Consider the following 19,250-nt stretch of genomic DNA (forward strand, 5'->3'; position numbering starts at 1 on the left):
CCAACAAAACGGGGATGGTGTCATGTCCATAATTTAATTGTCTGCTGTTACCAGGTCACCACGAGACAGTAACAGAAGTGGAGAGAAGCTGGAACTGGCCATGTCCAACCTCACTGCAGATGTCCTGGAGTTACTCCTGGAGTTTGTTTATACAGGTTCTTTGATCATAGATTCAGCCAATGCAAAAACCCTACTGGAAGCTGCCAGCAAGTTCCAGTTTCATACTTTCTGTAAAGTCTGCGTTTCATTTCTAGGTAAGAATCACTCCATCTACTGAGGTTTTAAGATGTTATTTTATGGTTTCGAAGCCTTCCTTCTAAAGACCATTAAGATATAATTAGGAAACTCACTATTAAAGATAATAAAATCAGAACCCAGTGTTTATTTTGGTTGAGATTTGAATTCAAAATTCCAACATGGTGATCAGTGGAAAATAATCTAGCAAAGTGTAGCTTGTTATTTGAGGGGCAGCTGCTGTCACATCTTAGACTTTCCTGAATCTTGGCTGATACTTGGCATCATGACATTTTGTTTCACAGAGGTTGATCACAGCACAGACACCACAGTGCAGCTCTTAGGTTGCTTATAACTGTGACAGCAAATATTGGGTGCTACACCAGGCCAGCTCAGTCAAGTGCTGAAAGAATTGGAGGTGACCTCACAGACAAGTCAGCATCTGCAATTTTCTTGCATCCCTGAGAAAATCCTTCATGTGTCCAATGTTCTTGTGAACACAATCTGGTTGAACTGATCCAGGTTGAATGTTCACGGGGTTTGTTCTTTCACACAGAGTTCTGATCTGGTGGATATGTGTCATCAAAGTGGTGCATGGGGATCAGAGGTATCTGTGCCTGCCCCTGATAACTGCTGCCTGCATGGGGAGTGTTTGCCCCAGTGAAGATGTTCTGAACAACATCATCACCAGTGCCTCTATCATCTCATGGCCGCATGACAAGCCCATTCCTCATGTCTGGAATACCACGTCATCCAGCTCCTTGCATTTTCTCTATTTTCTAACATAGATTATTTCAAAACAGTTTAAGGTTGCCATCTCAGTTAATTAAGCTTTACTGGTCTGAACTGGAACCAACTAGCCCCGTTTCTATCATGGCAGAAGAGAAGCCAGAACTGTAGCTCTGCGGAAATACATTGGTTCAAGTTCTTGCCTATATCACATACTGCTCCATCACTACCATGGCTATAATACCAGTTAACTAGAGTAGTAATTTATAAGTTACTGACTTAACACAAACCTGTTAATATAAATTGTGAGTTTGATCTTACATGACTTATTTCACATGTCCAAGTTCTAAGTACCTTTTTGTGACAACTTCTGCCTATTCAGGCTTCCTCAACTTGGCATGGGAGATATCATTTTCTCTAGACCCCAAATATGTGTTCCACCCACATGAACTATAGGTTCTTCTTGGGCATTTCTCATTTAAGGTTGCCACCAAGAGTTGCAGAGTGTGGAGGATGAGGCTTAGAAAATACTGCACTCATTAAAAAACAAGCAAACAAACTAAAGACCAAAAAAACTTAAATGAGTCCAGTTCACTACAGTGCTAATTCTCACTGCTAAGCTGGCCTGCTGGCAAGATGAATGGTGTGATGCAGGCAGCAGTAAAGAACCTATGGTATTGTATTCGTCTCTTCTTTCCAGCTTTTTATACATCACAAGTTTAAAAGTCTTTTCTCAAATAGGTGGGTAATGAGGAAATTAAATTTATGCTTTACAAGCTCACTGTGTTGGCTGTGCAATTTAAATGAGATCTCTGTCCATTGCTTTCCCCCAGCTTACCTTCACCACCTCTTTTAAGTGATTAGAACTTATGACTTTTCCAGGAACAGGAGATGTGTTTAAGTTGTGCTATCTCTAAAGAGTCATCCACAAAACCAAAATACATTTATTTCAGTAAATCAGTGTGAGATTTCTCTTTTCCGATAGTTAATATTTGAATTCAGTGAACCATGTTATGGTATGAAATAGTAGAGTTGGTTATAAGTTCACTGATATATGGAGAGTCCCTGGAATTTCATATTCTCATTTGGAGAATTGATGGAGCGTAATTGCTTATTTTTATTTATAGCTGTGATGGGGTTGCTCTACAGAGATAGTAGAACATTTGCCATCTAAAAATTTTAGAGGAAGGCATTTTGGCTGGGCTTTGTCCTTTCATCCCAGCCATCTTCCCCCTGAGAAAGCAAAAATATGGTAAAAATCTGTTTTTTCTCCAGGGTTTCTGGAGAATTCTGCAGAATTCAGCTGCATAAATGGTGGCCGTCAGTGGCCATGTCTTAGCACTGAAAGAAGTGGAAGGAGGTCCAAAAAGGCCAAAAGAAGTAAAAGACCTAAATTAATAGATCTGTTCAGCACAGCACCATCTCAGGGGAGATTCAGATTGTCCTTTTTCAGTCATAAAAGCAGGATCACAACTGGCTGATATCCTGGGTCTCTCTATCCTGGGTCTCTCAGCAGTGTTGGGCAGAGGCACCCAAACCTACTTGCACTTTCTTGTGGAAACATGCTGCAAAGTTTGTCAGGAAAATTGTTTAATTTCAAGGGGAGATTCCTTTACCAGCTTCACTGAGCTAATTATAGCCACATTCTCTCTCTCCCCCACATGCTGTCTCCTCTGCTTTTGTCTGAACCACGAGAAATTACAACAGTTTTGTGCTGACTGATGCAACGATGCTGACAAGTTCATGCAGGCACCATATGATAACTGGGCAAATGTTTGCAAACTGGTCAGGACATCATAGGTATTGTCTCCATCCATATGGCTGAATTTTGTGGTTATGTTTTGGTTTTTTTTTTCATACTTGTTCTACACCATCATCACAGTCATGGCTCACATTGGATTTCAGATTCATAAATATCACATTTTGGGTCCATGATGCAGCCTGCTGCTGCTAAAATAGAGGCATTCTTCCATAAATCAAAAGAAGTTGGTGGAACCTGTTAGATTCGTGGAGGAGAAGAGGAAAGGGCAGGAGCTCTGAATTTTATGAGTCTCCTGAGCAAAGGGCACAAAGTTTTCAAAGAGAGGGAACTTTGAGAAAAAAACTGACAGACCAGTGATGAGACCTGCATGAGCAGTCATATGCACCTGAGGAAACAAGAGGCCTTCATGGAGTTGGGAGAAAATATTATGGCTAATTCTTTTTGCTCACCCCCAGTTGAGAATTTTGGGCCAGCTGGAGAACGACGCTGCCCAGCACTGGAGAAACTGAAGCATCAACTATATCTGAATTAGGAACACTTTCACAGAGGAAGTGAAATCTTTCAGACAATCAATGCATGCAGAAGTCTTCCACCTCTTGCCCATCTTCACATGCTTTTGACACCAGTGGTAATACCTGAGGAATAAGATCCCTGTCAGACTGTACATAGAGTTTGATGAGGAAATGCATGTTTTATGCTAATTTTACTGATCAAGTCGTCATCTGGAAAGCCTCTCTAAGTGCAAATACAGTACTTAATGCACACAGGGGGGCTTACATCAACCACTGAGCTTCCATTATCCTGTTACTGCAATCTGACTGAGTAATCCTTCCTACACACCATCTATCTCTGACGCTATCTCAAGTCATCTCACTCTGAGTAGTGCAGTCTTAGCAGTCTGCCTGGCTGATTATCTCATTATGACTCTGCACAGGATCCAAAATCTCATCTAGCACAAGTGGAGAATACCAGCTGCTGATCTGCAGTGTTGTGACATACATAGAGACAAATGTGCTCTCCAGCACTGTAGCAAACCAGTGAGAACCTACTAGATTACATCTGATATCCCCAAAGTCTGCTCCTAAGTCTGTTACGAACTGTCCTTGAGCCCTGGGAATAGTTTAGTAGTCAGCAGTCATGTTCTGAATGGACTCAAGATGAAATTCCAGCAGCATGTATTGCTACAAGGTCAGTGTCACTGTGGCAGAATCAACAGTTGCTGTAAACATGTCAGTGTGCAAAGGAAAACAGCTTGGGAGCAGACAGAGCAGGGCTGGTCCTTCACTGCCTTTGTCATGTCAGTGTCTAGAAGTACCCTGAACTGCTGTTACTTGAGATGGGCTATATATTATATAGCTACATATATATATATATAGTAGAAGTCTATCAGTAGCCATGTAAGTTCCATTTATAGTCAGTGAAGAGTAATAGGTGTTGGAAAGGCATAATTCAGATCATCCTGATTTGTTATCCAAAATATCACCAGACTGCTTCTTGGAATTATTTGTTTATGAGTATATAGGCATAAAAGTGTGATTGCTCAGTTGTGCCATAGGCAGCTGGAGCCAAGAGTCTTGCCCCCCAGTTTTGAGTCAGAGGTGAAAAATGGAGGCTTTGTGTCCACGGGATGGAGACTTTGCAGAGAGAGCTGTCTCCTATGGCTGCTGCCTCAACCTCTGTCTTGTTCCCCTGTAACAAATCCCTCTGGTTCAAGTGCCAGACCTCATCTTAAGAAGAAATCACTGTGCCTGCCTTGCAGTTGTGCTCCTCACATCAAAAGTGATGAAGTGCAAAGAAATGCATCAGCAGCCTCCTGAACATACCCTGGTCTGCAGTCTACCTGGGACTCCTCTCTAAGTGGCTTTATGATGCTTGCCAAATGAGGCAGGTATAACATCATTTGGGTCTGTCACCAGGCAGTTCTTGGGGAAGAGGAAGGTGTGAGGCTCCAAGGGACATGTGGGAGCTTCTTGGACACCAGCATACCAGGCTACATCAGTCACCCAGCACTATTAGTGGTAGAAAACCCCATTCAGATCAGAAGAAAACAGTCATGACCTGTGCTTTTTCTACCCTCTTCCACAAGCTTAGCTGGGGATGGTATAAGCAGACCCAGTCCCCTAAAGGTGAAGACATTCTTGCAAGTCTTTTGCTAGTAAACAGCTGCTTAGTGAGCCAAGCTTGATTATTACATTTATTATAAATCCTGTGAGGATAAGGTGGAGCAGTGTCAGATTTGTCTTTGACTTGAGAGTTTGCAAAGCAGTGATAAAGCAGTGATGAGCATTTTGGGCATCTCTATCTCTTGTTATATTATTGGTTTTTTACAACCAGCTGTATGTATACATGAAACTGTGCCAACAGACATCATCAAAGAACCTGGAAGAAGATTCTGGTTCTTTTTCTTTTTTTTTTTTTTTCTTGAACCACTGCTTCAGTCTGCTTGAGGAAAGGGGCTCCTTGGAGTCAGTACAATCAACTGGTGCAAAATGAGATAGCCTAATTTCATGAATGCTGGATCTCTAAAAGAAAATAAAAAGGATTAAGAAAATCTAAAAAAACAGACACATACACACAAAAAATCCCAGAAAGCTATTCTCATGCCAGGTTAAATAAATAAATAGGTCATAATCCTGTTTTAATAAGAGCCAATTATAGATAGCATACAAGTTGTAAATCTGATGAAGGCAAAAGGTGGATGTAGGGAAAAATCCCTGAGCATTTCCAGCAGAAGCAATCTGATGAGGGTTCTGCCTGAAGAAATATGGGGCTATCACATGCCTGTCCAGTGCTCTGAAATGGTGCACAAGGATGTGACAGTGACCAAATGTGATATACTTCTCCTCTGAGAAGCCTGCCAATGGCACCGATGCTTTTGTGATCTATTGTAGTCTGTCTTTCTGTTATTTTTCTGTTTTTTCCTTGGTCCTGTAATATTCTATCCATTACTAGTGTCTTGGTTAACAAAAGCTGAGAAGAATCTTAGAGTTGTTCATATAAATGTCTGAAATTGGTGGTTTTTTCTTCCAAATAGCTGAAAAGGAAAAAAAAGTGCAGTCGAATGTATGGTGCAGCACACTTTTAATGCAAAGCTACACACTGTGCTGTTACTTCTGTTTGCTGGGTAGGAGATAATGCTGGCTCCTCTGTGCATGATTTTCTTTGAAACCCACTACACAACATTTAACAGAAGGCGTTAGTATAATCTGTGTTTTGCATAAGGGATGTCATCACATTCAGCAGCAACAAAGTTCCTTTGAAAAAAAAAAGGGGGGGGGGGGGGGGGGGGGACACGGGGTGGAGAGGATTATTTTTTTTATTTGAAGTAGCTTAGTAGCTGAACAGGGCAAAAATTATCATACAGTGACTGCAGCATCCTCAGAAATGTCCTCAGTGCTGTCTGTATTTATTCTTAAGTGTCTGCAGTGGCATTTACATCTTTGCTGTTTCTTAAAGCAACATTGGAGGCGGGAGAAATAGCAGCAGGCTCTTGGCTGGGTTCCCCTCCCTTGGGAAGCCCCAGATACTATTATGTCAGTAGGTTTCCCCAGTGCCTTGTGAGAGCTTACATGAAAAGCAAACTCAGAAAGTGCACTGCTCTCCCCATCCCCAGCTCAGCTGTTAGACAGACTTTGATTTTTTGTACTTTAAACCCCAATTCATAATAACCCAGGGTGCTGCATCTAATTAAATCCCTAAAATTAATTAGGGTTGGAGGCTTGTCTGTGGTACTTTTTTTTTTCATTATCTTGGTAAAAATGTGAATCTTGCTTTTAATAATTCTCACTTGCCTTTTTTTTTTTTTTTTTTTTTCCCTCCTTTTAGAAAAACAGCTGACTGCTAGCAACTGCTTAGGAATATTAGCCATGGCCGAAGCCATGCAGTGCACTGAGCTATACAACATGGCCAAAGCATATGCCCTGCAGATTTTCCCAGAGGTGGCAAACCAAGAGGAGATCCTTAATATTTCAAAAGACGACTTTATTTCCTACATGTCCAATGACAGCCTGAACACCAAAGCAGAGGAGCTGGTGTATGAAACAGTGATAAAGTGGATTAAGAAAGACGCTGCAATCAGAGCTCAGGTAAAAATAATCTGAGCAGCCTCACTCTGCTCCTTCCCCGAGAATACCTCTTTTAAAATAGAAACCATCCCTGTGCAATTTTAAACATGAGGGTGCATAGGAGATGGGATGAGCAGTTCAGATTAAAACAAGAAAAAAGCAATGCAGGCTATGCAAAAATATATCTGTAATTTCAAAATCTGATCCCAATAGCTGATCATTTAGAATCAAAACCTCGTTTGTGACATACATGTTACAAAGCTAGAGACTGGCTGCAGCCTTGGTCAGAGATAAATCAGGAAGGATTAGAGTTGTGTGAGATGCTGCTTTAAGAAGGCAATGCATTTTAGTAACAGTGGGAAATAAAAATCTGTCACAAAATCTGTATTTCTTTTGATGACATATACTGAATAAGTGTGACTTCAGTACAGAAAAAAATACATATATATATTCTGACTCTTTATTGGCTGCTTAGATAACCCTTTGAGTATTATGTATTTATTAGAGTTAGCCTTTCCTCTACCATCTGAGCTATGCAGTCTGGTGTTGACTCAGAAAACTGAGTGCATTACTTTTTCTGTCACTGTCTCCAGATAAATGCTAGAAGCAATTACTGTTTAGAGGCTGATGATTGTCCTTGGGACCAGAAGACTTCCCTGGTGATATTTAAAAACCTGCCACTTGCCTCTGGTGCAGCTCTTACAAGTTGGCTTTTGTGGGCAGTGAATTGTGGTGGTCTGAACCCCAAAACTCTCCTTTATGGAAGCCAGTTCTCCACACAGCCCCCAAAAAGGGGAAAGCTGTCTTTCCCCCATCCCTTCCTTTGGAGGTCAGAGTTGCTGGCTTATCCCTACCAGGACAGCTTCTCTTGATCCTTGGTCAGTTTTGGATGGTTTAGGGAGGACAGTCCAGTCATTCATGTACCAGACAGGGACTCAAGGAAATACTTGGCCACACATTGTTGATGCTGTCTCACGTCATGAAAGGCTGTACCTTCTTGATTTCAATGGGAATTCAAGCACCTAAATGTGCAATGGGACATTAAATATATCACTGGATGTAATCCAGGGCAGCTGCATCTCTGTCCCTCACCTGAAAAGTGGGAAAAATAGTATTCACTACCTTAGCAGGTGATTGGGTGAGGATAAGGGCACTAAGGATGGTGGGGACTCCATGCCATGCCAAGCCTTGCTGCCTTTGGTGCCACCACCAGCACAGCCCCTGGCCCCTGGTGGAAGCCCTCAAGGGCTTTTAACAAACTTGTCATGCCCCATGCCAGGGGGTGATGTAGCTCCCCTGTGCTGGGGACCTGTTGTGCTCTCTGACCTCCTCCTCCATGTGCTGGCCATGCCAGTAAGTATTGCCCAAGATTATTGCCTAAAATATTTACACAGTATCACTGATGTACTGAAATGGGCCCCTTTTTGGCTCTCCTTGAAAACCACAGTGTTTTATTTCACTCCTTGCTTTAATTTTGATGACAACAGTCAGCTCTGTGCAGCTCTGAACCTGATGCAACCTTGGGGATTACTCCCAGGGAATGGAGTACAGGAGGTGAACTCCTGTGGCAGGAGCCTGTGTGCCTGCTGCACACAAAACTTGTGACTCACTAGGCAGTCCAGGTTACATATTCAAAATTGCTGCTTTAAATATTTCTTCCTGCACTCTGCTGTGGTTATGTTAAGAATTATTTTTTTTTAAGTGGTGTTTTTTCTTGCCCCTCTCTCACTGATGCCACCACTTCCATCTCCTCCTCTCTTTCCTTTTGTAGTTGGGTTGGTTTTCAATTTTTAAGTTGCCATCCCCTCTGCCCTGCTTCTCCAGTGCCTTTGTAGTTTACTATAGCAGTTTTATTTGCTTCTCCAAATTTCTCTGTGGTGCCTTGGTTTCATGCATTGCTTTACAAGGGCTTTTAATTTTTAATTTGTATTTATCCAGAGATGAGGGTCTTGAATAAATTAAGATTAAAGATATCAAGCAAATAACTATTTTCATGCCAAATCCTACTACTGAACTAGTTTCTTTGAATTGTAGCTCTTACTTTTTTGTACTCTGTGCACTGCTTGATCTATTATAAAGCTCTTAGTTAAATAGGTACTTATTTTCTAATAGTAGGAAATCATACTTACCACGAAAAGTACTGTCTTTATAATAATGACTTCTGCATTTTCAGAACCCAGGAGCAAATAGCTCTGACAGTGGATAGGAAGGAAGATAGACCTAAATAATCTTATTTCTGATAAATGAAAATGAAAGATTTCTGATGAATGAAAATTTGTGCTTGGTGTGCAGCATGGTCCACCATGCCAGGAGCCGACCAAGCTCCTGTGAGATGCTCAGGCTGCTCAGAACCTTGCAGAACTGGGCAACCGTGGCAATACCAAATGCAGGAGGGACCTTTTTGCAGGAGCTCTGCATGGATATTTTGACTTTAGTCGCAGTTTAGTGAGATGGATTCACTCAGGTCTCTGTAGACGTTTTGGGGTAGGGAAACAGCACATGTAGGACAGTGCAGGATTGTTGCTTCTGCACCCAGCTGGTGGGGTCTGTTGGGAAGGATTGCTTGGGAGGTTTTAGCCAGGAATTAAAACAGCCCCAAGACTCCTGCTTGCTGCATTCTTCAGGTGACCCATTTGCTTTTATTTCTCTCTCCCAAATAAAGTCCTGGCAGTTAAATTTCCAGGGCCTTTCTTCATATTTCCCCTCTTCCCAGCTCCCTTTGCCTGACAGGCCAGGCTCTATCTTCATGTATTTTCAGCAGGTAATTAAAATACCTCTCTGGTTGTTCATTCTGAGCCTTGAATTGGTCATTCTCCCAAAGGTGGGTGTCTGACACAAACAGGGAAAGGCTGGTGCTCTTCATCCATCTGCATGTCCATCTTCCCTGCCAAAGCCTGGCAGGGGCTTGCCCAGAAGAGACATCCCTGCAGAGCAGCTGCAGCCCTGCAGACTCTTTCTGCTCTGATGGCTCTGTGTCACTGTGGAGTGCAAGCTTACACCTGGGGACAGTAAATCTCACCACTTGTGTTCCCCACACCACAGCTCTTTGTGCCATGCTCGTATGACCTTATCCATTGCTACCTCTCCTTCTGTACAGATCCCTTTCTGACAGCCTCTGGGGAGGAGATTTTCAACTGAGCCCCCCATTCTCCCAGAATCATATTGACTTTACTATATTCCTGCTCTTTACAAATGCTCTTCTTCAGGTATCTAATTCTTTCTGCTCTTGGCAGGGAAGAAACCAGGATTTGCTTGCAAAGCAAATTGAAAAGCTGTGCTCTGGCTGACTTTTAATTTTGCAAATTGTGCTCATACAAAGTCTTAAGGTGCTTATAAGAGTGCTCTGTGACATTGCAAAAAAACCAGCTCACGAGCCTTGTTACAAAGAGGGACTAACAGTGCTATAAAGGTCACTGATCCATCTGCATAAGGCAGAGGCAAACTACATTGAGGCAGTTCAGATGATGACAAGTATCTGAAGCTAAGATTTGGTAAATAACTATCCATTTTGAGCAGTGCTCCAGCTCACATGGTAAGGTTTGTGGAGCTATTTTAGTGCTGCTGGTAGTGCAGTCACGTAGAATCTAACCAAAAGAAGCAGCCTGTGATGTGAGGTCTGGACTGGGGAGGTAATTTCCTGTACCAGCAGACGCAGAGCTGGTTGTAGGAGCACTCTTGATTGCTTGTCACTGAGTGGAAAGCCTGCAGCTGACTGACACATCTGGAAAGGCTGAATTTACTGGGTTTTCTATTTATTTCTCTTCCTGACTGATGGACAAGATTGTAGGGTTTATCCTAACAGTTATCCCCTTGATAAGCTTATTACAGCTCCAGCGAGCTCATGCAAAAAGTATATTGTATAATGGAGGTTTTACTGTCTGTAAACCAGGATGGTCTGAGGCACCCAAACAAGCAAAGATCTCTGCAAGGCCCCAGGCAGTCTTCACCAAAGTTTATCCCCCAATTCTCTGCATGGCCTTGAGCAGGTTTTTTCACTGCTCTGCTCCCATTCCCTACACTATGAGCTGGACGAAAGTGATGCCTTCCACCCGGGCTGTTGGGAGGTACCAGTGGATAATGAGCCATGTTTTCTGCTGGTGCTAACAACTTCCAGAGCTGTGCAGAGCTGCAGTCATGCTCAGCATCAGCACAAGATGGGGAAGATGTGAAGATGCTGGATGTGCAGAGATTTGCTGCCTGCCCAAAGCAAAGACATACCAAAGCCTGTTGGAAACTTTCTTCCTTTCTGCTCCAAGTCCAAAGTTGTATCGCTTTTCTCTGACATAAACAACCATAGTGACATGTTTATTAATAACAGAAAGCCTGGGAAAACAAAATGTCCAGTTGGATGAAGCTTCCCTCTCATCCTGAGAGGGGTCAAGAAGTGAGGAGAGGACAAACATTTCCCCAAGTTGCCTGGAGCAGTGCTGGAAGAGAGGCAGGTACTGCACTGATGAGAGACAGAAGGGAGCCTCAGATGAAAGGCAGTCACCTTTTGTTGCACCCTGCAAAAATATAACCATGAGCCTTTTTTTCAAGCCCTGTTTAAAATCACAGTGCCCAGCAGCAAAAAGAAGTATCTCTACCATAAAGGCATTAGCAAGCCTTCTATGAACTTGTGTCCTGAGAGGCAGATTTGTCTAAACTGCATCTTCATGGTGCCTGAGAACCAGAGATGCGTAGACAAATTGGAGGCAATTTAGAGAAGAGCAACACAAATTATTAAAAAACTGCAGGAAGTGATGTGAGAAAAAAAAGATTAGAAGATATGAATATGCATGACTTGGCCTAATGACAGCTAAAGAGGGATAGACATCTACAAGTGTTTGAAGCCCCAAGGAGAGGAATTGCTTGGAAGTGTGCAAGGGGTTTAGCAACAGTAAAGAGCACAGGGATGAATTTGATGCTTGGCAAATTAGTCAAAGCAAACATGAATCCCACCTGAAAGCCCTGTATCTGTCAGTGAGGGTAAGGAAAGGTGATGGAGAGAAGAAAAAAGGATTTATGTCAAAAATGCTATAAATGCCCATGAGCTATATTTTGACAATGACAGCGAATGGCAGTTTGGAGGAAAGATCCTACCCAGGAGAAGGGGTTGGTAACTGTGACAGAGCAGATGGAAGATCCCTGGCCAGGCTGTTGAGATAGTAGCATAATTTCTCAGGCACTTTTAAAAGAGTCTCCAAAGTTATACAGGAGAGCAGCTTGCTGCAAGAAAATGGAGAATCTGATGTGGAACAAGCACAATCCCAGCTGTGTGGCAACAGGGAGGCAATAATACGTTCAGATGCTGATACCCAATATCAGCATGTACAACTTACTTAAGTCCATCATAATAGGAAATTAATTGATCAATCAATGTAGTTAAGGGCATTAAGCTTTAGGGAAGCAGTGCTAGAGTAAGTATGAAAAGGAAACTTCCAAGGGAGCCTAAGTGAATTAGGCACTAACACTCTATTACAGTTCAATTAGGCTTCTTTGAAAAGCCCAGACTACCCTGATGCTTTGAAATCCATTTGTGGGAAGACCAGACAAATTTAAAAAGATGCCATAATAAAAGTGCAAGAAGCTCCAATTTCTCTGAAAGTGAAAAACGCAAGGGATGAGCAGTAGTAACCCCTGTGATTTTCCAGGGACAGGCTGCTCAAAGAGCTCAGATTTAAATGAGGATTTTGCCGACACACTCGGAGCCTGTGCAAGCTTAGGGAGGGAGAAGAATAGCCAGCAGCTGGAACAGAGTGAGTGAAGGAACATAGCCTTATCTATATATTGGAGGAAGACATTGCATTCAGTTTTTTTAAAAAAGAGGATGCAGTTGACATGAGCAGTTCCTTAAATTACCCCTGTACTAAACTAGGGTTTTTTTTAAAAGGATACCCTTGACTGAAATTCTGCTTAATTATTGCTCTGAAGTTTATATTGGTTTGAGGTACTCCCTTGTCTCCCAGTTTTCTCAGTCTCTGCATTTGTGTCTTTTCCAACACATTTTCTTATTTTTTACAACATGGTTCTCTGCTGTTGCTGAAGCAACAGCCTTACAAAAAACACACATCTGCAAGCAGCTCCTTAAACATGCTCACTGGTGTTGCCTTGTGCTGCACATGGCCCCAGCACTCAGGACCAACCTTCAGAAGAAAAATCAGTTTACACCATAGGGAAGAAGCATTTTGAAGAATTACTGCGTATGGATTTGTGTGTCATTGTGTTGCAGGGATGGATATATTTGGAGTTTGATTCTGTGAAGAATCTTGGAAGCTTTGACCATCTTCTTATTGCCAGCATGCTTTTGTAATGCATCTCTGTGCATAGGTGACTGCCCATAAACAAAAGGAGGGCCACTCAGTGCTAGAGTAACCTTTGAGGGAACTCAGGAGGGTACACTTGGGAGCATTTAGTCAGCAAGCTAGAGATTGCATGGTGAGAGTGAAGTTTTTTTAAGCCTTAGTATCAGGTAGATTCCAAGTATGATGGTTCAGTGATTTATTTTCCTCCATATTTAAAAAGCTCTCATCATATTACTGCTAGAAATACCTGCCCATGTGCTGCTTTGCAAACAGTTCAGAGAAGAGGAGAGCAGTTCACTTTACATGGCACTGATGACATTACAGTGTTTAGTCAGCTGTGCTGCCATAAAGATGTCACATTGAAACCTTATTTCAGGACGACAGAGGGATTGCTCTTTCCTTCTTGCTAAGCATGAGATTTATGCACGTGGCATCCTGCCACCGAGCTGCTGGCTCAACCCACTGCCTGCAAACCAGATTTTCTGCCACATGTTTATCTCATGATATTCTGAGGCTGTCGGCTGTCATGCAACCAAGCCTTTTGGTTTAATCTGAAGGCAGCATTGCAATCCCAAGAAGTCAATATGAGTGAATATAAGTACCGAGCACACCAGAGAGCTTAGGTTGGTTTTAGGTGTTACCTTGGGTGAAGAAATGTGCAGAAACACGGCATATCTTTGTAATAACCTGGAGTTAGAGATATTAAAGCCAATAATCTCATTACCAAATAGCAGGGCATCCCTTTGAAAATCCAGCTGAAAAAAAAACCCAACACGTTTCTGAGAATGGCAAACAGTGCACCAACAGCTTAGTCTTCACAAAGCCAGCTAGTTCCCTGCTGGGCTTGCATTTGGAGCCATCAATATTTTGAATATTGGGTTGGCTAACCTGCTGGGGAAGCCTGGGCTGGGCTGGACAGTTTTGTGGAGGGATTGCTTACCTCACCACCCCAGTTTGCTTTCCTGCTTGGCCACCAGGCCACATCCCCAGCTGTCACCAGTGGCACAGCCCACTGCGATGGCTGGTGGGCAGATGTAGAGAAACAAGATAAACCAGGTGCCTCGAGTTGCCAAAGAGTGGGTGTGAGTCCACCTGTGCCTGGTTAGGGCAGGCCCCCTATTACCAGGGGGCCAATAAAGGTGGGACACACACCCACAGAGGAAGCTCATTCTGGTGTGAGGCATGGAGAGGTCAGCAGCTTGTCGAGTGTCAGGAGCAAGAAAGGCTCTTCCCGCTACATTTGGTGGAAAATGCGGGCAGCATACAGACATCTAAAGAAGCAGCAGTGTGAGGAGCTGGCAACAGGAACATTCTCCCTGATTTGAAAAAATGCCTGGGCTAACACTCTCCCTGAAAGGTATGACCAGCAAGCTCTTTGGATTGGAAACCCCTGAACAGAGGGAAGCCAAGATAAGGATTCTCTCTTTGGAAACCCCTGAGCAGAGGGAAGGAAGCCAGGAGGATGGAATCCCATGGTATGGAATCCCACGGAGGAACCAGAAACCCATGAGGAACCAGAAAACTCTTTAGAAACCCCTGAGCAAAGGGAAGCCAAGATAAGGATTCTCTCTTTGGAAGCCCCTGAGCAGAGGGAAGCCAAGAGAAGAGCAGATACAGGAGGGAGAAGAACAGAAAGGTAGAGACTTTGTGAAAAAGTGCCTAGGCTGACATTGAATGGTTGCCTGAGAAGCTAGGGTTAAAATCCCGTAAGTTAAGCCAGGGCAAACCGGGAAAGCTTCGCTGTAAAAAAAAAAAAAGGGGGGGGGGGGGGGAAATGTAGAGAAACAAGACAAACCAGGTGCCTCAAGTTGCCAAAGAGTGGGTGTGAGTCCACCTGTGCCTGGTTAGGGCAGGCCCCCTATTACCAGGGGGCCAATAAAGGTGGGACACACACCCACAGGGCAAAGCTCAGCTCACTCTGGTGCGAGGCATGGAGAGGCCAGCAGCTTGTCGAGTGTCGGGAGCAAGAAAGGCTCTTCCCGCTACACTTCTACCCTGGAAGCACTGTGTGGTGGATGGAGTCCTGGAAGAGACCAGCAGCTCGTCGAGCATCAGGAGCAAGAATGGCTCCTCCTGCTACAGGCAGACATCAAAATCTAGCACCTGCCATTTGGAGGGCTTTGGGTGTGGTGGTTTTTTTCAATTAGAGTGCTCTCTTCCCATTTGAAGGATGTTCATGCAGTGAGGAACTTCTTCAGATCTGTCTCTGATGGCTTCCTCCATCTGAGGAGGTCCTAGCTGCAGTTCCAAGATTGAGCTACTGCAAGACACTGAGCATCTGAACCCAGTTATATAGATCTCCTCTGCAGCTCTCAGATGAATCAAATACATTTTTCTTTCATAATGTTTTTAAAAATTCTCTTGGAATTACACACAAAGAGCTGAAACAGCAGTTTGTTGGAGCAAAGCCCTATCGTGATGTAGGTAATCTAACTTCTGTATTTGTATTTCTAGCTGAAGCCTGTTTCTTTAGGCAAATAGCACAAAGGGCCCTTTGTAGAAAGAACAGTAAACTGGAGAGACAAGTGAGTTACAAGGGAAACATTATTTTAACTTCACTGGGCATTACTTCAAAAATGTTAAAAATCTTGAGAGCTTTCCAGTGTAGCTTTTTAGAAGCAGGAAATTTGACTCTGTGGCAGTAAACATCTTTCCATTTAAAACTAACTGCATACTGTTGTAGCCCAAGTCTATGCAGGAACACACTGAGAGTCCTTTTGGAGAATACCTGTGAGGATTTTACTGGATTTAGAGATTTAAGAATAAAAAGATTATTTTTAATGTGATACTGAAGAGGGTTTTGTAACTAAGACTTAGAAGCCCACTTACAAGCAAGTGTTCCTAATACTGATATAATTAGTAGGAGAAGAAATGTTCGCAAAAAGTTTAGCAAAGTAAGTGTCCTCATTCAAACTACCAGCCAGGAATAAAACAAGCATTCAAGTGTTTTTTAATCTAGTTTGCTTAAGCCTGCTGAGATGGGAATAACTTACTATAGAATCACATAATGGTGTGGATAGGAAGGAGACTTTAAAGGTCATCTAGTGCAGTTCTCCTGCAGTGAGCAGGGACATCTTCAACTAGGTCAGGTTGCTCAGAGCCCTGTCCAATCTGACCTTGAGTGTCTCCAGAGATGGGGCTTCTATCACCTTTCTGGGCAACCTTGGCCAGTCTCTCACCACCATCATCATAAAAAATTCGTTCCTTATACCTGAATCTCCCCTCTTTTAGTTTAAAGCCATTACCCCTTGTCCTATCCCAACAGGCCCTGCTAGAGAGTTTGTCCCCATTTTTTCTTATAGCCCCCCTTTAAGTGTTGAAAGTCTGTAATAAAGTCTCCCTTGATCCTTCCCTTCTCCAGGCTAAAACTTGTGTATGAGCAGATTATTAGGAAAGGCTTGAAATGGCTAACTTTAAGGTATAGCACATCATGTTGATCATATATTCCTTTGAGTCAGTGCTGATGCAGTGATAACATTCAGGCTCCCTTGTAGGGTGATTGTGACCTTCCAAGCACAGGGCACTGTGACAAAAATTCCCACCAGAAGGAAGAAGTAATCTCCTTCCAGTTTGGGTTGACATCTAATTGTAAAGAAAATGCCGTGGAGCAGTCTGAGGCAGGGTCTGAAAAACACACTCCCTCCCCAGGAGCTGATGGCTTGCAGTTTTAATCCAGAAGGGGACATTGATATTCTCTGCTTCCCCTGGTGCATGATGCAGCCACTCAGCTCAGATTGCTCTGGGGACCATGTAAAGTGTGTTGACTAAATCTCTATTAATTATAATGTGAGTTTACACATGTCTAGCTGACAAGTAAATACTTGCTTTTATGTACCTATTTAGGTGTATGAATCTCAAGCTGAATCTTTCCCAAAAAATATTTAGCTAATAAAGGAAAGATGAGATCTCCTAAGATTTTTCTTGCTCTGCTTCTATGAAACAGAGTTGTGATTGCAGGCTAGTTGAATATCCTGGTTTCTATCCAGACAGTGAAATTGATATGGATGAAGCAGAACCATCTCTCAACAGTTGCTACTCTACTGTGTCCCCAGTGACTGTCCAACAAGCCTTTGCTGATGTGGTAGGGTTGCCCTGGCTCCTGCAGGATCATCCTGGCTGTGCCTGGCTCCTTGGGAGTAGTCAGCACCATCACTGCTCAGCAGTGGGTTTATGTTTATGGACTATCTCCTCCAATGCTGCAAAAACCCCAGCAGCTCCCTTCATCCAAGAGGAACTATGCTGAGGTTCATGTCACCTGAAAAAGCAGTCCTGAAAATGTTCAAAAACTTCCCTAGAATTTTAAGCAATGAATTCGCTAGATTTTTGCATAGTGGTGTCCATTTTCAAGGAGCTGAGGCAAGGTCTCCCTTCTCCATGAGTTGGAAACTCCCAATTTTAGGCCAGAAAGGGCATTATACATTCTCTGTTTCATGCTGGTGTGTGGTGCAAGTTGTAGAGAACTCATCAGTTATTCGCAGCAAAGACCTGAGAAGTAATTCTAGTTGTCCAGCCAGTTCCAGTGGCCAGATAGAGAGAAGAAAATGTTCCTGGAGTTACAGGCATAAACCACAGCTCAAGGGACTGGAGGTTGTTGTCTGCTGAATTTGACAACGTGCCCTGCACAGGTATTCTGCTGTTTTAATAAAAAACAGTAACATCAGTAGGTGCAGCAGATATTTCATAGCTGTGTAAGGAACAATGGAAAGACAAGAGAGAATGGAGAGCAAATAACAGACGGTAAGAAGGTTGAAATGCTTTACAGTGCTTATTCCAGTCTTAAATGAAAAGGATAATAGTAACAGGATATTAAGTACAATCATAGCTAACAAAGCTAGGAAGCCTTCTTAAGGGAGAATCCAAAAGAAAAAGGCTGCTGATTGCCTAAATCACTTGAATATTCTTAAATCAGTGAGGCTAAATGAAATTCACCCTTGACTATAGTGCTTAAAAGAGCTGGTGTGAAAAGCCGTTGGTTTATAAAAGCCTCTCCTGTCTTCTAGAGACATCCCAGTGATGGGACATACTCTTCAAATCCCTTGGTGAAAAACACTGCAATTATATGTACCCTTAATGCCATCAGTGATATGCCCGTGCCACAACTGCACACAGTTGTGCACACACACACACACAGACACCAAGCTGGCTTTTTCTAGATGTTTGAGCAAAGGGGAGAGTAAGTGTGAAAATTGACATTGGTTTTGATCTGTGACATTAACTTTCAAGCTGATGAAAGGGGAGCAACATGTTCTAATTATTATTCTCCTTCAAAATAAACTGTGATCTCAGACAAAAGAGGAGAGAAAGGGGGAAGAAAAATCCAGGAGAGAAACAGAATCTCATTTTCTCACTTATCTAATTAAAGCAAGGTGGGGGAGGGAGAGCTCGCCGGGCTCTGGCAGCAGTGCTGCCCCATTTATTCTGGGAAAGGTGAGAGATGGAGGCACCCGCTCTGCTTGTGTCATGGGAATTGTGTGTCCCTGCTGCAGGGGAGCACTTTTTCTGCTGCTAATTCACCTAATTCACATTCAACTTCAGGACATGGTGGTGCCTGTTGAACCCTGTGTCCTAATTTAGTGGCACAGCCATCGTGCCTGTGTTCTGCATTGCTTTGTGTCACGGCTGCTTCCAGCACAACCCTGTCTTGGGAGCATCAGGAGCAGCTCTGGTGTGTCCCCACATCCAGGGAAGGTGCTGGCTGCACTGTACCCTCCATATATTTTACAACTTTATTTTAACTGCCCTTTAGTGACTCATACTGCTTCCTGAGCAGCGTGACACAGAGATTAACCTCCCCCATGGGGGTTGTCTGGCTCGTCCCCTGTATACTCACTCACTGCATTATTCCCACATCCTGATGCCATGTTTCATCTTGGCTCCCATGTAAGGTTAAACGCCTCCAACCTTCTTAAAAAAAGCACTTCCTGAAATCAGAGCTTTGCCACCCACTGCCATATGTCCACTGCTCCCTCTCTTACAAGGTGCCATTTAATGACATTAAGATATCCGCAGCCAAGTGCCTGACATTTGTGACTCCGGGGAAGGGGAACAGCCATTTCATCTCCTAGAAAGCATCTTAGAAATGGATTTCAGCAAGGGAAGGTAGAGGACTGTCTTATTGCTGGTGATGAACTGATCTCAAACCTTACTGGGCCCCGTGCCACGCCAGAAGTAATAGTG

At 43.2% G+C, this 19,250-nt stretch overlaps 1 protein-coding gene across 1 annotated transcript in view; it reads left to right on the plus strand.

Moving 5' to 3' along the window:
• KLHL29 (kelch like family member 29) overlaps positions 1-19,250 on the plus strand; it is a 391,937-nt gene that overhangs the window by 335,971 nt on the left and 36,716 nt on the right. Inside the window, exons 7-8 of the mRNA XM_030448709.1 lie at positions 55-254; positions 6,551-6,810. Of these exons, the coding sequence (XP_030304569.1) occupies positions 55-254; positions 6,551-6,810 (460 nt within the window). The remainder of the gene's footprint in view (positions 1-54; positions 255-6,550; positions 6,811-19,250) is intronic.

This window comes from Calypte anna, chromosome 3, assembly GCF_003957555.1.
Source record: "Calypte anna isolate BGI_N300 chromosome 3, bCalAnn1_v1.p, whole genome shotgun sequence".
NCBI classification, from domain to species: Eukaryota; Metazoa; Chordata; class Aves; order Apodiformes; family Trochilidae; genus Calypte; species Calypte anna.